The sequence below is a fragment of the Dendrobates tinctorius genome, unplaced genomic scaffold (assembly GCF_039654945.1).
Source record: "Dendrobates tinctorius isolate UK_male_01 unplaced genomic scaffold, ASM3965494v1 ptg000213l, whole genome shotgun sequence".
Lineage (NCBI taxonomy): Eukaryota > Metazoa > Chordata > Amphibia > Anura > Dendrobatidae > Dendrobates > Dendrobates tinctorius.
In genome coordinates, this window is record NW_027361880.1 from 3,392,812 (window position 1) to 3,412,579 (window position 19,768).

A 19,768-nucleotide genomic window follows, 5' to 3' on the forward strand; every position below is an offset into this window, starting at 1 on the left:
CCAGAAGACTGGAGAAGAGCAAATGTTGTTCCTATCTTCAAAAATGGGAAGAAGGTGGACCCAGGCAACTATAGGCCGGTGAGTCTGACTTCTATACCAGGAAAGATCTTTGAACAAATTATTAAACAACATGTATGTCAGTACCTGGATAAGAATGAAGTGATTAAACAGAGTCAGCATGGGTTTGTAACTAATAAGTCATGTCAGACTAACTTAATTTCCTTCTATGACGGAATCACTGATTGGGTGGATCAAGGAAATGCTGTAGATATAGTATATCTTGACTTCAGCAAAGCATTTGACAAAGTATCTCATACAATCCTTATTGAAAAAATGACTAAGTATGGAATGGACAAGGCAACTGTTAGGTGGATTCATAACTGGCTTAGTGATCGGACCCAAAGAGTGGTCGTAAATGGCTGCACATCCAGTTGGAAGAATGTCTCAAGTGGGGTACCACAGGGCTCTGTCCTGGGCCCTGTATTGTTCAACATCTTTATCAACGATTTAGATGAAGGAATTGAGGGTAAACTGATTAAATTTGCTGATGACACAAAGCTAGGAGGGATAGCTAATACTAGAGAAGAGAGAGAGAGGATTCAAAAAGATATAAATAAACTGGAGAAGTGGGCAGCAACTAACAGAATGGTTTTTAACAGGGACAAATGCAAAGTACTACATCTGGGCAATAAAAATGAAAAAAGCATATACAGAATGGGAGGAATAGGCCTAAGCAACAGCACATGTGAAAAAGACTTGGGTATACTAATAGATCACAAACTGAATATGAGTCAACAGTGTGATGCAGCAGCAAAAAAAGCAAATGCAATTCTAGGATGTATTAACAGAAGCATACAGTCTAGATCACGTGAAGTCATTATTTCCCTCTACTACTCTTTGGTCAGACCTCATCTGGAATATTGTGTCCAGTTTTGGGCACCACATTTTAAAAAAGACATCAACAAACTGGAGCAAGTTCAGAAAAGAGCAACCAGAATGGTGACCGGTCTGCAAACCCTGTCTTATGAGGAAAGGTTGCAGGATTTGGGATTGTTTAGTTTGTAAAAGAGAAGACTGAGAGGAGACTTAATAGCAGGGCTGTGGAGTCGGTAAGCCAAACCTGCGACTCCGACTCCGACTCCTCAATTTCCCTTACACCGACTCCGACTCCAACTCCGACTCCGACTCCACGACTCCGACTCAGACTCCCACACATATTGCTTATATTTAAGTGAAAAATTTATTGTAGTACAATGTGAACCTCAGACATTTAATCATTTCTATGATCCAATAATCAAGATATTTAGATAGAACAGAATATATATTGGTGTACTACCCGGTTTTCATTCTTTTTGGTAGAGATACGATATGGATAGACAGATATGGATAAATGGATAGATAGAGCAGATTTCTAATCTGCTTTTGCTATTGAAAACATTATCTATGAGCTCAAAAACCTTTCAGGTGATGCGGTTTTTTAAAAAGATGATCAGCTTTTGCAGCTGAAAAACGTATCCTCAAAAAACACAGGAAAAACGCTGTGTGTGAATGTAGCCTTAGATCAGGAATAGAACAGCCATTTATAGGACATTTCATAACTTTCCCAAACTCCTATGAAAAAATATTCAGCACATCCTGCATTGAATTACTGTACCCAATTTATTATATATTTTAGGAGTCGGAGTCGGTCCATTTTATACCGACTCCAACTCCGACTCCGACTCCACCAAAATGAGAACCGACTCCGACTCCGACTCCACGACTCCGACTCCGACTCCACAGCCCTGCTTAATAGCTGTCTACAAAAATCTCAAGGGCTGTCACATTGTAGAAGGATCATCTTTATTCTCATTTGCACAAGGAAAGACTAGAAGCAATGGGATGAAACTGAATGGGAGGAGACACAGATTAGATATTAGAAAAAACTTTTTGACAGTTAGAGTGATCAATGAGTGGAACAAGCTGCCACGAGAAGTGGTGAGTTCTCCTTCAATGGATGTCTTCAAACAGAGGCTGGACAGACATCTGACTGGGATGATTTAGCGAATCCTGCTTTGAGCAGGGGGTTGGACCAGATGGCCCAGGAGGTCCCTTCCAACTCTACGATTCTATGATTCTATGTTGTTCTAGGGGGTCTCACTAGCTCCCACCAAGCAGAAATTACTTCATACATGCCTTCTTCTTTCATCAGAATTCACAGTCATATATCACAATTGTTAAGAATGACAATCAATATGATATTCACAGTGAATAGTCACCCAGAACACACCAATCCATTTTATCCGCCACACAAAATTCCTGGAAATGAGCAAAAAAAAAATTCACTGCCCTGGTCTAGAAACCACTTTGGTGCATCATGGCAGCTGGACCTGGGCAGTACAAACTTCCTCGACCGCCACTTGAATGCTGGTACCCTGGGTGTCTCTTGCATTTACTAGGTCACTTCATAACATTGTGTCAGGCCAAGTCACTAGGCCTCATGTGAAATCATAACGTGTCAGGACGTTGCAGGGTCCTAGTAGTCGCTAAAGGCAACCAGGTTGCTGGCATACCACAGCCATGGTCTACCATTCACTTTGGTACTGTGTGGCAGCTGGATCATGGCAGTGCAAACTTCCATGGCCAGTTCTCAAATGTCAGCATGCTGGATACCTCTCTTGCGCTTACTTGGCTCCGGTGATATCATGAGGCCTCATGGGAAATGATAACATATGCCATGGAGTCACAGGGGCCTAGTTATCGCAATCGTCATCTAGGAAAACTGCATTTGTGTGCCTAGCAAGGAAGTTTTCCACTGCTCTGGCCCGAATACCATGGAGTCCTGAACTGGACACTGGACCAGGGTCTTGCAAATCTTTATTTCTATACATATGGAAACACTGCATGGGGCAAGTTCAGCATAAAGACATGGGGGCTGCACATTTCAAAAACAAGCCCCATCCTAAGAATATTAATGTCATAGTTATTTGCATTCTCAAGAGTTTTAGCATATTCTGATGAATGAAGATAAAGACATACAGTATATGAAGTATATTCCACATCATGTTAATTCTATACGGCTGATTGTGACCCCTGTTTACACTGCAACAAAATGGTTTCTACATTGTAGTAAGTAGTGGCTTCTTCATTCATGGATTACTTCCAGTACACACTCCAATAACTAGTTCAACTCCATCTTATTACCATTGGAACTTTCCCAACACAAGTGTCAGATACAAGTAGGCATGCTCATACTCTATTAGGTGATGACATATGATGACATCTAATTAATGTTACTCCTGAAACCTTGTATTACAATCTGCTATGACAAGGGACATATTCAGACTATTCATATATACATTTCTTCATCCTTATTTTACCTAATGGCGTCAGGGTTTCGAAAGTAGAATAAAGCCCTTGGGTGCCCTGATAAGCTGGTCTTACAGCTCTGCAAAAACTGCATAGCCTCCAACTCTGTGATGGATCGCCCTGCAGGATAGGTCTGAATCTGCCAAAGAAATAGGACAATAAAACACCACAAAGAGTGTATAAAGCAAGGAGACTGTCTCATAATCATTTATTCTGCCGGACTGTGACAATCAAGATATTTAGAGGAGAGGAAGCTATTTCAATGAATTTTTTTTCCAAACCTGTGAGTGTCCGGAATCATCTTAAAGCACAGGAAGAGGCGCTTACCCACTGATACTCAGGTAGGAGAGGAACCGAGTACTTATTGGGGACATGACCGTATCTTTCTCCCAGAATACCGATGAAGATTTGACTTCGAACAACTTCAGAGAGACATAGAGACAGCTGCCTAATGTCAAAAACATAGAAGTTACGGCAGAGAATGACTACAATGTTATTTCCACTGTCCTCACTGGTCCCTTCCATCTCACCTGTCTTTCTTAGTTTCCTCTTCTGTAATTCCCCACCGCAGATCAACTTCTTCCAGTGAGAGGAAGTGACACGCAGCCCGCTGACGCAGTTGTGGCATCACCTGTCCGATCAACAGATCTCTTTCTGAGTGCATATCCCGGAACGTGGAGGAGATAAACACACGGACACTGCGCCACCTTAAAAAAAGTGCAACGACTATAACCCTATATCACCAGCGCTATAACCAAAGTTGCAAAATGTATATTTAACTGAAATCTGCAATTTAGAGCGAGATTCTCAATCTTTTTATACTAGCGCCTCACCACCCAGAACACGGTGATGTCTAGGCTTTAGCGCTCATGGTAAAAAAATAACAACATTAAAACTTTCCCAATTCACTACTTAACTCTTTGTACAATATTAAAATACACCCAAAAGGAACCAATTATGTTGTTAAACCAGGAATAGCTGAAGCCATAGAATGTACAGTGGGGCTTATAATTCGGCCATGATTAAGAACCCATGCTGAGTTTGGAATACATTTTGTTTTGTATTTTTCTGAAAAACAAAAAATGCAATTCCGCCATTGTTTTCTGGGATTTGTTTTACTTGTATAGATTTTTATCATTATTATTTTACGTTGTAAATTCACAAATTTCTAAAAAAATAAATAAATAATTTTGCCATTTTTCAAAACGTTTTTACTTTCCACATCAGTGGAGTTGTGGAGAGAGTCTTTTTACTTGCGTGGTGAGCTGACGGTTTTAGGCTATGTGCCCACATAGCGTTTTTTAAACACTCAGGAAACGGGTTCTCCTTCCCAGAAAACGAGCGTTTTTGCCGCGATTTTTGCGCGTTTTTGATGCGTTTTTTTCCGCGCGTCTTTTGGACTATAGGAAATAGCCAAAAACGCGGACCTAAGCGGAAATTAATGAACATGCTGCGTTTTTTACCGCTAAGCGTTTCCTTAGCGGTAAAAAATGCATTTCATTGGCACATAAAGGCCAAAATGCATTTAAATGAATGGGATGCTTCTTTTAAGCGTTTTTGATGCGGTTTGACCCCGAAAAACGCATCAAAAACGCTTAAAAAAACACTACGTGGGCACACAGCCTTATTGTTACTGACGTACTGATCCTATCTCTATAAATGCTTAAGCCTATTTCACACATCCGTTTTTTGACGTCCGCTAAAGTGTGAAAAAACGGATTCATTTCCGTTTTGCCACAAACGGATGCTACCGGATCCGTTTTTTGAACGGATCCGCTTTAGCCACTAATGCAAGTCTATGGGAAAAAAACGGATTTTTTCTGGCGGATCCATTTTTTTCTAAAACGGCGGATTTTGACGGACGTCAAAAAACGGATGTGTGAAACAGGGCTTAACAGCGATGGGAGCTGCTAGAATGCAATGGCTCCATCATTTCCAATGTGGCCACGGCTGAGTACTGCAGGTCCACCCGCTATTCAAATGATTGGGGAGGTGGATCTGAAATACCTAACTGTGGCCACTATAGTTTTCATGGAGCTGCTGTGTTTCGGCAGGATACGAGTAACTCCAGCTGGCAGAGGCGCCAGTAACAGCTGATCGGTGAGGTGGCCTGGTGATACCCCGCCCCCCCACAATCAGGTTGACTGAATAAAAAAAAAAAATAGCGGCCAACCTTTTTAATGAATCGGACAACTTTTATCTGCTCAACCACACAAAACTTGTACTCCAGGCAGGGGCTGGCATATATTCCTGTTGACCACGCTTGGCCTCGACTCCTGTAGCTAAGATCTACCCACTTTTCAAGAAGTTTGCAGGGCTGACTATGACAAATTTTGGAACATTTCAAAACAGTTTTACAACAGAATTCTACGCTGTTTGATTAATTTTTCACGACTACCAATAACCATGAACACATGGATTGGGCAAGAGTGTGTATAAGACTCCACGAGGAGAGGGGATTATCTCTCTAAGGGGACCAAAGAATCAAGCATATTGACATTCGACATGTCTGATCAAGAAGGAGGAGGAAGCCCCACTCACAATCTCAGAGAGTTCAGCCAGCGTTAAAGGAACCTGTGCTGATAGAAGGTCTATCCATTATTATTACTAGTGATTTTTAAAGCACCATTAATACAAAGGAAAAGGGTTCCAGAAATATAATACATAAGTAAAACATATATACGGTAACATTCAGTAGCCAAACAGCGACACCCTGTTACGGAGGGGTGGAGGACCCTACCCTCACAGGCTTACAATACGTATCCATGTGATATTGTGACAAAATCACTTACTTCTGCTTGGGAACAGAGACGAGTAGACTACCCGCTGCCGCATGTCTCTTTTTAACATTCTCTGGGTCTTCTGGAATATTGAACCTTTCATCGATTTTCTCCACATGATCCAATAATCGGTCAGTTCCCCTCTCTGATACATATCTAAAACAAAAAAATCAAAGTTCATAAAACGTTAAAACTTGCATTATATTAATTAACCAAATCAAAGAAAAAAAACCATCAGGGCAAATTGCAAACAGGAGCATCCATTTTTTATTTACGATAAATGTGCCGGGAAGGCAGCAGTTCAAGCCTCTTTGTGCAGAATGCCTATCATTAGATTTTCATGTCAAGGTATCAAACTTTGTGATATGTTTTGGGGCTTGTACACATTGCATTTTTGTAACATTTTTTCCCCCAAATAAAAAAAAAACAGCAAAGTGAAAGAGATTTTTAACTACTTCTTGTGCACACGCTGCTTATTTTTTCCTTGCAGATTTGAGCCTTCCAAAATGTTTTTTAAAATCCGTAACATGTCAATTATTTCAGTGTTTTTTGCAGCATTTGTTTCACTCATTCAAAAGAAAGACAACGCAAGTAAAAGTATGTCAAAAATCACGCATTTTAGGCAGCACTTTTCCTGCCAACATTCTAGTTTGTGCAGCAGAAAAATCTGTTGCAAATACTGAATGTGTGAACATGCCCTTAAACACATTGTTAGTATTCACAAATGTCCTGGGTAACCAACTAGTCCATTTTGTATAAAGAGAAAACAGGGAGGATGATATAGATGCCACTACATCATGGTTTTAAACTGCACGAGGGGGATAGAAGCCCGGCAGCAGATGGCAGACACGTGACTACCCAAAGCATACAAGAAAACCTGTCTATTTAGCAAGCAATGGGAGAAAATCTACAGAAACCAGCGGTAGACACCCAACACTACATACATGTGCGGCATTCCCAGGTATGATAATGTCAGGATTCAGTCTGGTTCTGTTTTTCTAACATGTGCCACAGCCGAATTTAGTCTTTAAGTCAATACTTACTTCAACACCTGCTCTGTAAAACCGCACAGAGTCACGTCATTACACTGATCAATGGAGTCTTCGCTAGAAAGAGAGAAATAAGAGTACTGGTAAAGAATGCAATGTGACCAGCAGGCTACATTAGCACAGGAGAAATAAAAACAGTGTGTCAAGCTCATTCTGGGACAATAAAATTACCCATTTATTGTAAAATTTTAAAATCCATGGTAAAGTGGTGAGTACGACAGTGCATACAGCATGCGAAACGCGTTGATGACCATGTTTTACTAACTACTTTTAATATGGATTGATGACCATGTTCTACTCACCCCTTTTACTCTGGATGTTAAAAGTATGCAATAAAGAAGTGATTGTGTTGTCTGGGAATGAGCTGGACACAGTCTCGGACTAAGATGTCAAGGGACCAACAGTAACATCAACTCCATGGCCCCACTTTTCAGCTACATGAAAATATGACTTTAGTTTCTAGGGCAATATAATGGGTAGATGGTTAAATAAATTAGATTCTACCTTTGTCTGTACATAGTGCATCAGGTGTATTGTGCCAAGTGCTGCTCATATAAGAGGGAGGTTGCCCATTCATACACGGGCCCACCGGAGGATTCTACTGTTCTCTTGTGAGCCAGTCTTGGACTGGCTGGACATAAGTACCGTTTTATTTCTCTTTTCCTTATCGCACTGCAATGTTTCATTGATCATTCTAAAAACAGATCCATGTGTCTCTTCAGTGAGACTCAGAGCATGTCCTAAACTTCTCACTTTTTTCGGATCAGACTAAGCCATTAAACTCTATGGGGATCCATTTAAATGTGCAGCACATGAAAGATACAGTATATTTGGCACTTCAGAGGTCCATCCTAGTTTCACAGATACATTGTTAAGTGTCAATGGATCAATAAATGTTCAGGCTGACTACCTCCGACAGCTTTTAATAATGGATGCGAAAACAAAAAAAGAAAGACAGATGCATCATGGATGATATGGGAGAAAAAAAAAAAATGGTTCCTTTCCTTTGGATTTAAATATAGACGCTCGAGTAGCGTGAAACGGCCGTAGTCAGCCATTTGACACACTCCTTCACATCTCCGACGTGACATGTAATTCAGAGTCAATAAACATTCATCATTATCCCGCAGAGTGCGACTTTTTTCTCTTGGAAACTACATTCGTCTTGCTACGAGGTCAAGCACCCGGGAGTCCTGGATGTGAGCTCTCCGCCTGCTGCCAGCCACGGACCTTAGCACGGTAACAGCGGTGCCGTCCGCTTTCTTGCATTGACTATTTATATGTGCATATAGCTCTTTCAAAGACAAGTGCAGCAATATCTTTACATGGCCAGTCTGTCCCTCGGTTACTGAGAAATCAGTGATAGAATTGGTATGCAAAAGAGGCTGATGAACTATTGTAGATCTGAAGCATGTGTCACTCCAGCTCTATTCCCTACCTAGTGCCACCTCCTCCTGCTTAATTGACAACTCCGTTGCCTGAAGTCACAAAGCACAGAGGCTGTTGGTCAAACAGGAGGCGGCGGCGATGGGTGGGGAATAGAGATGGAGTGACAGAGGTATTCAGATTTACAACCTTATTTCAATATCAATTCAAAGGCTAATTTCTCAGAAACGGAAAAATGGGCTGGCCACGTAACGGTACTGCTGGACTTGCATGATCAAGAGTTATATACACATATAAATAGTTGGGAACAGTATGCCATTTCTTTTTGTACAAAATAGTAAGTAAGGGTCTCTAATTCCACACACTAGAACCAACAACTTCCAGCAGGTATTTTCATATCTTTCTACCAGTCATTGAAATCAACTGAGAGAATTTTTCCCTTCTCCTCCAAGGAAAATATGTTCAATTAGATAACATATTACATTCAGATGACAAGCAAGATTATCCGTGACATGGTGCTGTGAGGCCTGAGACAGAGGCGCAATCGCAGCCATACAGGACTAGAACAAGGCTGCAATATGGGAATGAGGCCTTAGTGTTTGGCGATAGCAAGAAGGATGAAAAAAAAAACACAGAGAAAGGAGAATAAGGAGTGTACCTTTTGAAGCCATTAGGCAGCACCGTCACACAGAGACAGTCCGCATTCACTACTCGTCGATAATGCTTCAGAACAGTCTTAAAATGTTCATTTAGTGGATTTTTCTCGAAAATTAGTAGAGTATCCACCTGCATAAAGGAACACTTCATTGTATAGTATGCTTTTATACATATGAAACAACACAACTACTTATTTTACCAATTATGGTAGTCTTAAAGGAGTTGGATACTTTATAAAAAAAAAAAAATCCTAAAAGCTTGTAAAAAGGTTATTGTGCCAAATAAACTTTACCCCAGCTCCTCAGTAGAATGTCCTTATATGTGTCAGGGCTATGTAAGCACTGCAGAGAGAGGTCTATGCTTACATAGAGGACACGATCAAAACTGCAGGGGCAAACGGATCATTGGTGAAACCTGTGCAGTCACTTATGGGCCCCAGAGGTAAGGGGGCCCACTACACGAAGCCTTCTTCTGAACAGCTGTGGGAAAGTATGATGATAGCTATATATTGATGTAGCACAACAGATTACAGACTTTTAGAAAGTTTAGGGAATCTTTCATAATGTGGCCTTCCCTTTCACGCGGCAGAACTTAATAGATGTAACGTCTTACCTTAGTACGTTTCATTAGAAGTTCTAAGAGGTATTCCGCTAAGGGGTCTCCTTCTTCATAGGGCAGGTGTGGAAGAGCTTGCATTTTCTGAATGGAAATTATGCCATGATTAACTTTATTACAGACTTACAGTATATACTTCAATGATGTGGGCAGGCATTAGCAGTGACCTTCTCCAAAGTAATGTATTACGATATAATACCATGTAATTCAATGTAATGTCATTGGACAGGAGTAGAAGAATAAAGGGGCTCCATGCTATGATTATTAGTCGTTGCATACCCTTCGCAGCCTTGTCTCCACAATCTCAGCTAAGGGACCGTATCAATAGTTTAAAATCAAAATTCTAAAATGTTGCTTCAAAGTTCAACCTCTTCTGATTATTTCTTTAATAGGTCATCTGTTTTCTGCATTTAAATGCCAGTTCTCTAAAGACACCACTTGAGGGAGCTTCAAGAGACTACTCATCAATCTGCGGCTGCCCCTGCTGAGGGATCTGACAACCCTTCGCAGCCCAAGCAACTATTGTTGTGTTATACCTAAAACAGAGGAGCAGATTAAGTGGATATATGGCTCTGTAGGTTAAAAGGATTGTCTCTTAAAGGGAATTTGTCAGGATTGTGCACAGTAGCCTACAGACAGTGTCATGTCAGCATCGTTATACTGGTTAACATGATACATTGGTTGATGAAATCTGTCTTGTGCTTGTTGTGTAATCTTTATTTTCAGTTTTGAGTTAATAATATGCCCGTGCTCTGGGGCGGCTTGTGTGTGGGGGGGTCTTTATGTGGTGCTCTGATTAGGTATTCATACTGATGGCTTATGACAGGTCAGTGACCTGCCCCCTACTTTATTATATGTATTGAAAAAAAAAAAAACAATCACCTTCAGCACACAGGCCCTGGCGTATAATGCGCATTTAATTGTTTTATTTAGCCATATACATGGATTCTGAAAATAAAAATTCTCAAAATGGATCTGGCCATCCAATAGATGCTACTTGCACAAGCGCCGCCGGCGCCATTTTGCTGGAGGAAAAAAATTATCTCCACCAAGATGCTGCCGGCGCCATTTTGAGAGTGTTTTTTTTTTTTTTTCTTCATAATCAATGCATATGGCTAAATAAAACAATTTAATGCACATTATACATGCGATCATGCTGTAGCGCAGGCTGCAGTGCCTGCCTGCTGAAGGTGATTTTGCTTTTGTTTCTTCAATACATATAATAATTAGGGATGAGTGAGTATACTCGTTGCTCGGGTAATCTCCGAGTATTTTGGCGCGCTCGGAGATTTAGTGTTTTTCAATGCAGCTGCATGATTTGCGGCTGCTAGACAACCTGAATGCAAGTGTAAAATTCCTAACAAATAGGCAATCCCCACATGTATTCAGCCTGTCTAGCAGCAGCAAATCATGCACCTGCGTCAACAAAAGGTAAATCTCCAGGCACACCAAATACTCGGAGGACACCCGACCATGCTCGAGAAAACCCAAGCAACGAGTATACTCGCTCATCACTAATAATAATCAGTATGTAAAACAGAGGGCAGGTCACTGATGGATCAGAGCATCACATGAAGACCTCCCCCTCCAGGCCCGCCCCGAAGTACGAATATATCATTAACTCAAAACTGAAACTAAAGATTAACCCCTTTCCTACAATGGACGTAATATTCCGTCCATGTGATCTGGGACCTAATTCCATGGACGAAATATTACGTCACAGTGATCAGCGGTGCCCACATGGTGAGCGCCGCTGATCGCGGCCGGGTGTCAGCTGATTATCACAGCTGACACCCGGCACAATGTGTCAGGGGCGGTCACGGACCGCTCCCGACACGTTAACCCCTGGCACACCGCGATCAAACACGATCGCGGTGTACCGGGGGTTAAAGGGAAGCATCGGCAGGGAGGGGGCTTCCTCCGTGCTTCCCTGAGCCCCCCACATCAGCGCAATGTGCAGCGCTGCTGTGGGGGGCTCCTTCCCTGCAGGTCCCCAGATGCAATATGGCGACGGGGACCTTCGGGGGGCCTGCAGGGAGCTAGCTTCCTCATGCCTGCAAAGCGCAGGCAAGGAGGAAGCCTGCAGCACTGCCTGTGACAGATCGCTGATCTGTCAGAGTGATCTGTGATGTGACAGATCAGCGATCTGTCCCAGGACAGTGATGTCCCACCTGGGACAATGTAATAAAGTTAAAAAAAAAAAAGTGTAAAAATAATTTTTTAAAAAAATCTCTAAATAAATTAAAAAAAATAAAAAATATTCCATATTAAATTCATTTTTTGGAAATAAAAAACAAACAATAAAAGTACACATATTTGGTATCGCTGGGTCCGTAGCGACCCGCCCTATAAAACTGTCCCATTAGTTAACCTCTTCAGTGAACCCCTTAAAAAATAAAAATAAAAAACGAAGCAAAAAATAATGATTTATTGTCATACCGCCGAACAAAAAGTGCAATAACGCGCGATCAAAAAGACGCATATAAATATCCATTGTACCGCTGAAAACGTCATCTTGTCCCGCAAAAAACGAGCCGCCAAACAGCATCATCAGCGAAAAAATTAAAAAAGTTATAGCTCGCAGAATAAAGCGATGCAAAAATAATTATTTTTTATATAAAATTGTTTTCGTTGCATAAAAGCGCTAAAACATAAAAAAAAGACATAAATAAGGTATCGCTGTAACCATACTGACCCGAACAATAAAACCGCTTTATCAATTTTACCGCAAGCGGAACGGTGTAAAAGCGCCCCCCAAAAGAAATTCATGAAACGCTGGTTTTTGTTCATTCTGCGTCCCAAAAATCGGAATAAAAAGCGATCAAAAGATTTCACGTGCCCGAAAATGATACCAATAAAAACGTCAACTCGTCCCGCAAAAAATAAGACCTCACATGACTCAGTGGGTCAAAATATGGAAAAATTATAGCTCTCAATATGTGGTGATGCAAAAACTATTTTTACAATAAAAAGCGTCTTTTAGCGTGTGACAGCTGCCAAATATAAAAACCCGCCATAAATAGTAAATCAAACCCCCCGTTATCACCCCCTTAGTTAGGGAAAAATAATACAATTAAAAAAATGTATTTATTTCCATTTTCCCATTAGGGTTAGGGCTAGGGTTAGGGCTGAGATGAGGGTTAGGGGTGTGTTGGGGTTAGAGTTGGAGTTAGAATTGGGGGTTTCCACTGTTTGGGCACATCAGGTGCTCTCCAAACGCAACATGGCATCTGATCTCAAATCCAGCCAATTCTGCGTTGAAAAAGTCAAATGGTGCTCCTTCCCTTCCAAGCTCTGCCATGCACCCAAACAGTGTTTTACCCCCACATATGGGGTAAAAGCCTACTCAGGACAAATTGCAAAACAACTTTTGGGGTCCAATTTCTCCTGGTACCCTTGGGAAAATAAAAAAAATGGGGACTAAATGATCATGTTTGTGGAAAAAATACGATTTTTTTATTTTCACGCCCGGGCATTATAAACTTCTGTGAAGCACTGGGGGGTTCAAAGTGCTCACCACACATCTAGATAAGTTCCTTGGATGGGTCTAGTTTCCAAAATGGTGTCATTTGTGGAGGGTTTCCGCTGTTTTGGTTCATCAGGGGCTTTCCAAACGCGACATGGTGTCCGATCTCAATTCCAGCCAAAAAAGTCAAATGGCGCTGCTTCCCTTCCGAGCTCTGCCATGCGCCCAAATAGTCGTTTACACCCACATATGGGGTATCAGCGTAATCAGGACAAATTGCAAAATAACTTTTAGGGTCCTGTTACCTTTGGGAAAATAAAAATTGGGGGTGAAAAGATCATTTTTGTGGAAAAAATATGATTTTTTTAATTGTACTGCTGTAGGTTATAAACTTCTGTGAAGCCCTTGTGGGTTCAAAGTTCTCACCACATATCTAGATAAGTTCCTTGGGGGGGGGGGTCTAGTTTCCAAAATGGGGTCACCACTGTTTAGGTACATCAGGGGCTCTCCAAACGTGACATGGCGTCCGATCTGAATTCCAGCCAATTTTTCATTGAAAAAGTCAAACGGCGCTCCTTCCCTTCTGAGCTCTGCCATGCGCCGAAACAGTGGTTCCCTCCACATATCAGGTAACAGCGTACTCAGGACAAACTGCACAATAACTTTTGCAGTCCAATTTCTCCTGTTACCCTTGGTAAAATAAAAAAAATTGAACCTGAAGTATTTTTTTTGTGAAAAAAAGTTAAATGTTAATTTTTCTTTGAATATTCAAAAAATTCCTGTGAAACATTTGAAGGGTTAATAAACTTCTTGAATGTGGTTTTGAGCACCTTAAGGGGTGCAGTTTTTAGAATGGTGTCACTTTTGGGTATTTTCTATCATATAGACCCCTCAAAGTGGCTTCAAATGGGTTTTGTTCCGTAAAAATAAAATGGTGTTGCAAAAATGAGAAATCGCTGGTCAAATTTTAACCCTTATAACTTCCTAACAAAAAAAAATTTTGGTTCAAAAATTGTGCTGATATAACATAAACATGTGGGAAATGTTACTTATTAAGTTTTTTGTGTGCCGTATCTCTGTGATTTAAGGGCATAAAATTTCAAAGTTGGAAAATTGCGAAATTTTCAAAATTTTCGCCACATTTCCGTTTTTTCACAAATAGTTTTCAAAAGTTATTTGAATGAAATTTTACCACTAACATGAAGTACAATATGTCACGAGAAAACAATGTCAGAATCACCGAGATCCATGGAAGCGTTTCAGAGTTATTATCTCATAAAGGGACAGTGGCCAGAATTGTAAAAATTGGCCTGGGAGTTAACGTGCAAACCACCCTTGGTGGTAAAGGGGTTAAACAACCACCACAAGATGGATTTCATCAACCAAGGTATCATTTTAATCAGCAGAAACCGTGCCAAACTGACACTGTCTGTAGGTTACGGAGCACAATCCTGCTGACAGCTTCCCTTTACGGCCACCATACACATTAGACTAATGTAAGCTGAACTTGCGGAATTCGACGGGCTCAGCTGACTGTCTAATTTTATATGAAGGCGCCGGCCGATTGATGGTTGGGGGAGATATCAACTGCACTTGTCTGATTTCGGACTGTCAATTGTATTGTTTTCTCTGATATCAGCCACCAGCAATCATGTCAGTCGGTGACTTTCTCATAGAAAAAAACAAGAGTGCTAGGCAGAGCAAGCGCTTCTGTGTATGAGAGCGTTGGCCGAGTTGACCATAGGCTGAATGAACGTTCGGCCAAAAGTCATCCAATGTGCATGGACAGCCACAATTACAATCCATCACAAAGCCACAGGGTAGCTGATAAGTACAGTATCGCTAGGAGTCCCACCAAAAGCAGGAGCCCTGTGTCTCACTAAGGTTGCACATGCATGATGCTGCGCTATTCATTACCTATGAGAGTCAATAGTCAAATACTGGTCATTCAGCTTCATAGATGATGAATGAAGGACATCACACATTTGTTACCTCAAAAAACAGACACAGGACCCCTGCTCTTATGTCCAGTGGGGAATCAGCCATTTATTGCGATAATGTACACATTTACTTGCTTTCCTTTTCTAAAAAGGCAGAACATATTGGCTAGAACAATGGTCTCTTTTTTCCCGACATATGAGAATCTACTGTATATAATGTGGAGCCTTAAAGTATTGAATGTGTTGCTTGATATTCTACCCTTTCTTTTCTGGTCCTACTTTACCTCAGCTTGTTCTTTGACCTGGCTCACTCGTTCAAGGAGTGGACTTGATGAGTGGTCAGCCAAGGCATAGCAGTGGCTAGTATACAGGATCAGCTGGGCGTTTTCTGCTGTGTCCTTCACCATGAGGCTTAATAGTAAACCCACATCTAGGAGCTATGAAGAGGAGAAAAAGATATATGAGCACTGAATCAAATCACTAAACCAACATTTCAAGCATCAATATATTGAGTCACGTATCACACGCTACTTACTCAAGCATACATTAAAGGGAACCTGTCATCTGTTTTGGCCGCTATAAGACGCGACCACCACTTTTCAGAGCTTATCTACAGCATTCTATAATGCTGTAGATAAGCCCCCGGTCTGACCTGAAAAATAAGTAAATAAGTTTTATTATACTCACCCGGGGGGGTGGTCCGGTGTGGTCTGGTCCATTGGGTGTTGCAGGTCCAGGGCCTCCCATCTTTTTGCGATGCCGCCCTCCTGCTTGCTTCCTCGCTCCCGGCATCACACTTCTGCACAGGTGTACTTCTCTGCCCAGTTGAGGGCAGAGCAAAGTACTGCAGTGCGCAGGTGCTGGGAAAGGTCAGAGAGGCCCAGCGCCTGCACACTGCAGGAATCTGCTCTGCTCTCAACAGGGCAGAGAAATACGACTGTGCAGAAGTGCGATACCGGGAGCGAGGAAGCAAGCTGGAGGACGAAGTCGCAAGAAGATGGGAGGCGCCGGACCCGGACCTGCGACACCCATGGGACCGTACTGCCCCTCCGAGTGAGTATAATAAAACTTATTTTTATTATCTTTCAGTTTGGACCGGGGGCTTAGCTGTATAGAATGCTGTAAATAAGCCCTGAAAAGTGGTAGCCACATCTTATAGCGGCCAAAACAGGTGACAGGTTCACTTAAAGTGTGCAAACAATTTTTATGTCCCATGACACTAGGAATACTATGCTTTTCTCAATAATAGGACTTAATATTTGCCCAGTTAGAGGTGAAACATCATGACATATTAAATACTAGAGCACATAGGGCTTGTTCACATGCAGAGCACTTGCTGTGGACAACTCAGTGTTTTACAGTACCAGCAAAGAATGAGATTTTTGAAATCTCCTACACAAGCTACTTATTTTTTCCTTGTGGATTTGAACCATCACAGGCTTTTTTCAAATATACATCATGTCAACTTTCTGCGTGTTTGCAGTGTTTCTCGCTCATTCAAATGAATGGGGGAAAGAGATTAAGTAATGCGCATCAAAAACACAGGCAAAAACTAATAAAAATGCACATATTTTACGCATTGTTTTTCCTACTAACACTGCAGAAAAATCTGCTGCAAATACTCAATGTGTGAACATATCTATATTGCTGTTTATCACTAACTTTGTATAGTGTAATGCTCATTTCCTTGGTTAGTGGCCTCCTCTGCAAGCAGTCTCATTGAGAATGAAAGGAGCGGCCGTGCGCATGATCGACCAGTGCTCTATTTACAATGGGTTCTTCAGGACCCCGATCCTCAGGATCAGTGGGTGTCTCGGCAGTTAGAACCCCAGCGATCGGGAAGTTATCTCCTTATCATGTACATGGGGGATAACTTCCAAAATTGAGAATACCCTTTTAAAACACTCATACACATGATATGAAAGTCGAACTGAAGTGGCTACCCAGCTTATGTAAATGGGGGTCTCCAGAACTTGGTATGAATTTCAACACCTGATCCTTTTGTTTTCAGAGATAAACTGCTGCCAGAAGTGTCTGGTTGTGAGCAAATATGTTCTGAATCGTTTGCCGAATCTGAATTTGCCATATTCATGTCACATTGGTACTATGTTTGTGCCGAATTTATGTTTGACGATCGATTCGGAACATATTCATTTTTACTCCCATACACTCCAATGACATTCGGCTGTGTTCGGCAAATTCTGCAAATTCAATATTCGCTGCAGATTGTAATCGGAATGAGTTTTGAAAAATTCGCTCATCTTTAGTTGTGATCTTCACCTCTCTAGCCATTGAAAAAACGCGATCGCTCAGACAAATACTGCAGGGTATGGCAGAGTCTGGAGCTATCTCCATCTAATACTATAGGTAGTTCTGGCCGATTGCTTTCATTCTGAAGAAAATATAGAAAACAAAAGTTAAACAATATGTGATGACTTACTGAGGGTGTTGACCTAGTGGAAATTACTTCACTGCTTATAGCTAGCTCTTTGGCTCCATGACATGATTCATACATCGAGTAGTCCACAAGCATGAGGATTACTGTACGTCCAGGTATTGGTGGGATATTGTGACGTGCTGATATTTTAATGGCTTCCTCCAGCGATTTCTTATACCTCTCCACAACACCTTCATTAAATTTTACCACCCTTCAGAAAAACAAAAGGAAAAGTGAGAGACAGAAAGTCAATCCATTCCTGTGAACCAGTCATCGGATGTTATGCTCTAACCTGGCTTTCCTCAAGGCTTCTTTCTCTCTTTTAAGTAGGCGATGGACAACTGGGAAAGCCAGACATGCTCTTAGCTCGCGTCGAGAGAAATGCTTGCGCGCAAGCAGCGGAATAGTGGCCTTTTCCTTGCGAAAGATTTTCCGGAGAAGGTCGCTATTGGAGGGGAACGGTTCCTCTGCAGGAGACGAAAGAGAAAGTTCAGCTATTACCTTGTAGCAATACATTAAGTATTTGTAATTTCTCTCAGATTAAACTCTATAGAATAGGATTTACATTCAGGCATCTGTTTTTGTTCCCCACGGTTTTGCTGCATTACTCTATTACTAGAATACATTACATGTTGGTTGATACTTTTATTAGAGAAATGCTACCAAAAGTAAGGCTATGTGCACGCAATGCGTTTTTGCGGCGTTCTTTTCAGCGCGGAAATGGTCCAAAAATGCAATGGAATCCTTATGCAAGCTTAGTCAATGACAACCCTGAAGTGTTGTGCACATGAGCAGTAAATTTGGTGGCCTCTTGTGATTTTGTAAACTCTATAAAAGCTATTTAGAGATGTTCCATCATAAAATAAAGCTCTCTGCTTACATTTTCTTTCCACACCCAAATCCTTCTGAAATGTGCCACATGTTTTCATAGCTAACTAATGGTTTTGTGGGTTGCCAGAACTTCTAAATTCAGTCATAGACTACAGTTTCCATTTTTCCATGCATGGAATAATGAAATACTCCCACTCAGCAAACAAGGTAGCTCCATAACTTCCTGCCCACTTCCCCCACTGTAAGGGTGCTTTTACATTACATTCAGGCACTCGTTTGGTGGCACCGTCAGGGCTTACATCTGAACCACCTGCAGAACAAGGTCAGACATATGCACCGAAGGGGCCATAGGTTATAATGGTGCTGATAGAGTGATTGTGTGATTTGTCGTGAATCATCATTTTCGGGCATGTACACCTACTTGAGACGGACACCCAGACACAGTCTATTGTGTCTGAGTGTCTGCCTACAGTGGGCATACATGTGTAAGTCATGTACTGGGGTGGGCTCCTCAGGATACAGTAAAGTCAGGAACAAGAACAACGACTAACACCAATTCAAACACCGAAAATACTTTGCTCAGACAGGAGGTTGTCGCTGGATCTCTCTCTGTCCTCAGTAACTCCCAACTGTCTCTAACAAGGTCTCCCCTCTCCTTCCTGTGACACTCATACAACTGTCAACTGCCTCTGACCCTGCAGTCTGTTGCTGGGCAGACTTAACTTTTTAGTTGTGCTTAGGAAACAGCAGACTCTTGTGGCCAAATAATGGCATTTCAGTGAATGTAAAGCAGTATCTTGTCATTACTGACAGCAAGCAGGAGATTAAACTTATATACAACAGGTACAATGTTTACACTTATATGGACACAGATATGCACATCTATACCATGCTGGTGAGCCAGTGCTACACCGCATGTACAAGGGTTTACTGTCTGCCTCTTTAACCAGGTACATATCTCTGGTCATGGGCAATTGGGGCTGTTTCACCATCTCAAACACGCGCACGATCGCTCTACCGTCACCATTATAATGTATGGCTCCCTATAAATTAATGTGAAGCAGCTTTTTCTAGAAATCTACTTTGTATTTGGAAACATATGAATAAGTTGCCAAGTAAGTTTTACCATTCCTCATGTCAATAGGGGACATCAGCTGTAGTTAAACAATGTCACACTTTAAAGGACATAATGCTGTTACAGTGGGGAAAAAAAGTATTTAGTCAGTCAGCAATAGTGCAAGTTCCACCACTTAAAAAGA

At 41.5% G+C, this 19,768-nt stretch overlaps 1 protein-coding gene across 1 annotated transcript in view; it reads right to left on the reverse strand.

Moving 5' to 3' along the window:
• The window catches only part of TEP1 (telomerase associated protein 1), a 95,027-nt gene that overhangs the window by 59,349 nt on the left and 15,910 nt on the right, over positions 1-19,768 (reverse strand). Inside the window, exons 12-21 of the mRNA XM_073554754.1 lie at positions 17,971-18,145; positions 17,682-17,889; positions 15,526-15,678; positions 9,833-9,919; positions 9,222-9,349; positions 7,172-7,234; positions 6,141-6,284; positions 3,879-4,055; positions 3,676-3,796; positions 3,360-3,487 (exon numbers count right to left, since the gene is read on the reverse strand). Coding sequence (XP_073410855.1) covers positions 3,360-3,487; positions 3,676-3,796; positions 3,879-4,055; positions 6,141-6,284; positions 7,172-7,234; positions 9,222-9,349; positions 9,833-9,919; positions 15,526-15,678; positions 17,682-17,889; positions 17,971-18,145 — 1,384 coding nt within the window. The remainder of the gene's footprint in view (positions 1-3,359; positions 3,488-3,675; positions 3,797-3,878; positions 4,056-6,140; positions 6,285-7,171; positions 7,235-9,221; positions 9,350-9,832; positions 9,920-15,525; positions 15,679-17,681; positions 17,890-17,970; positions 18,146-19,768) is intronic.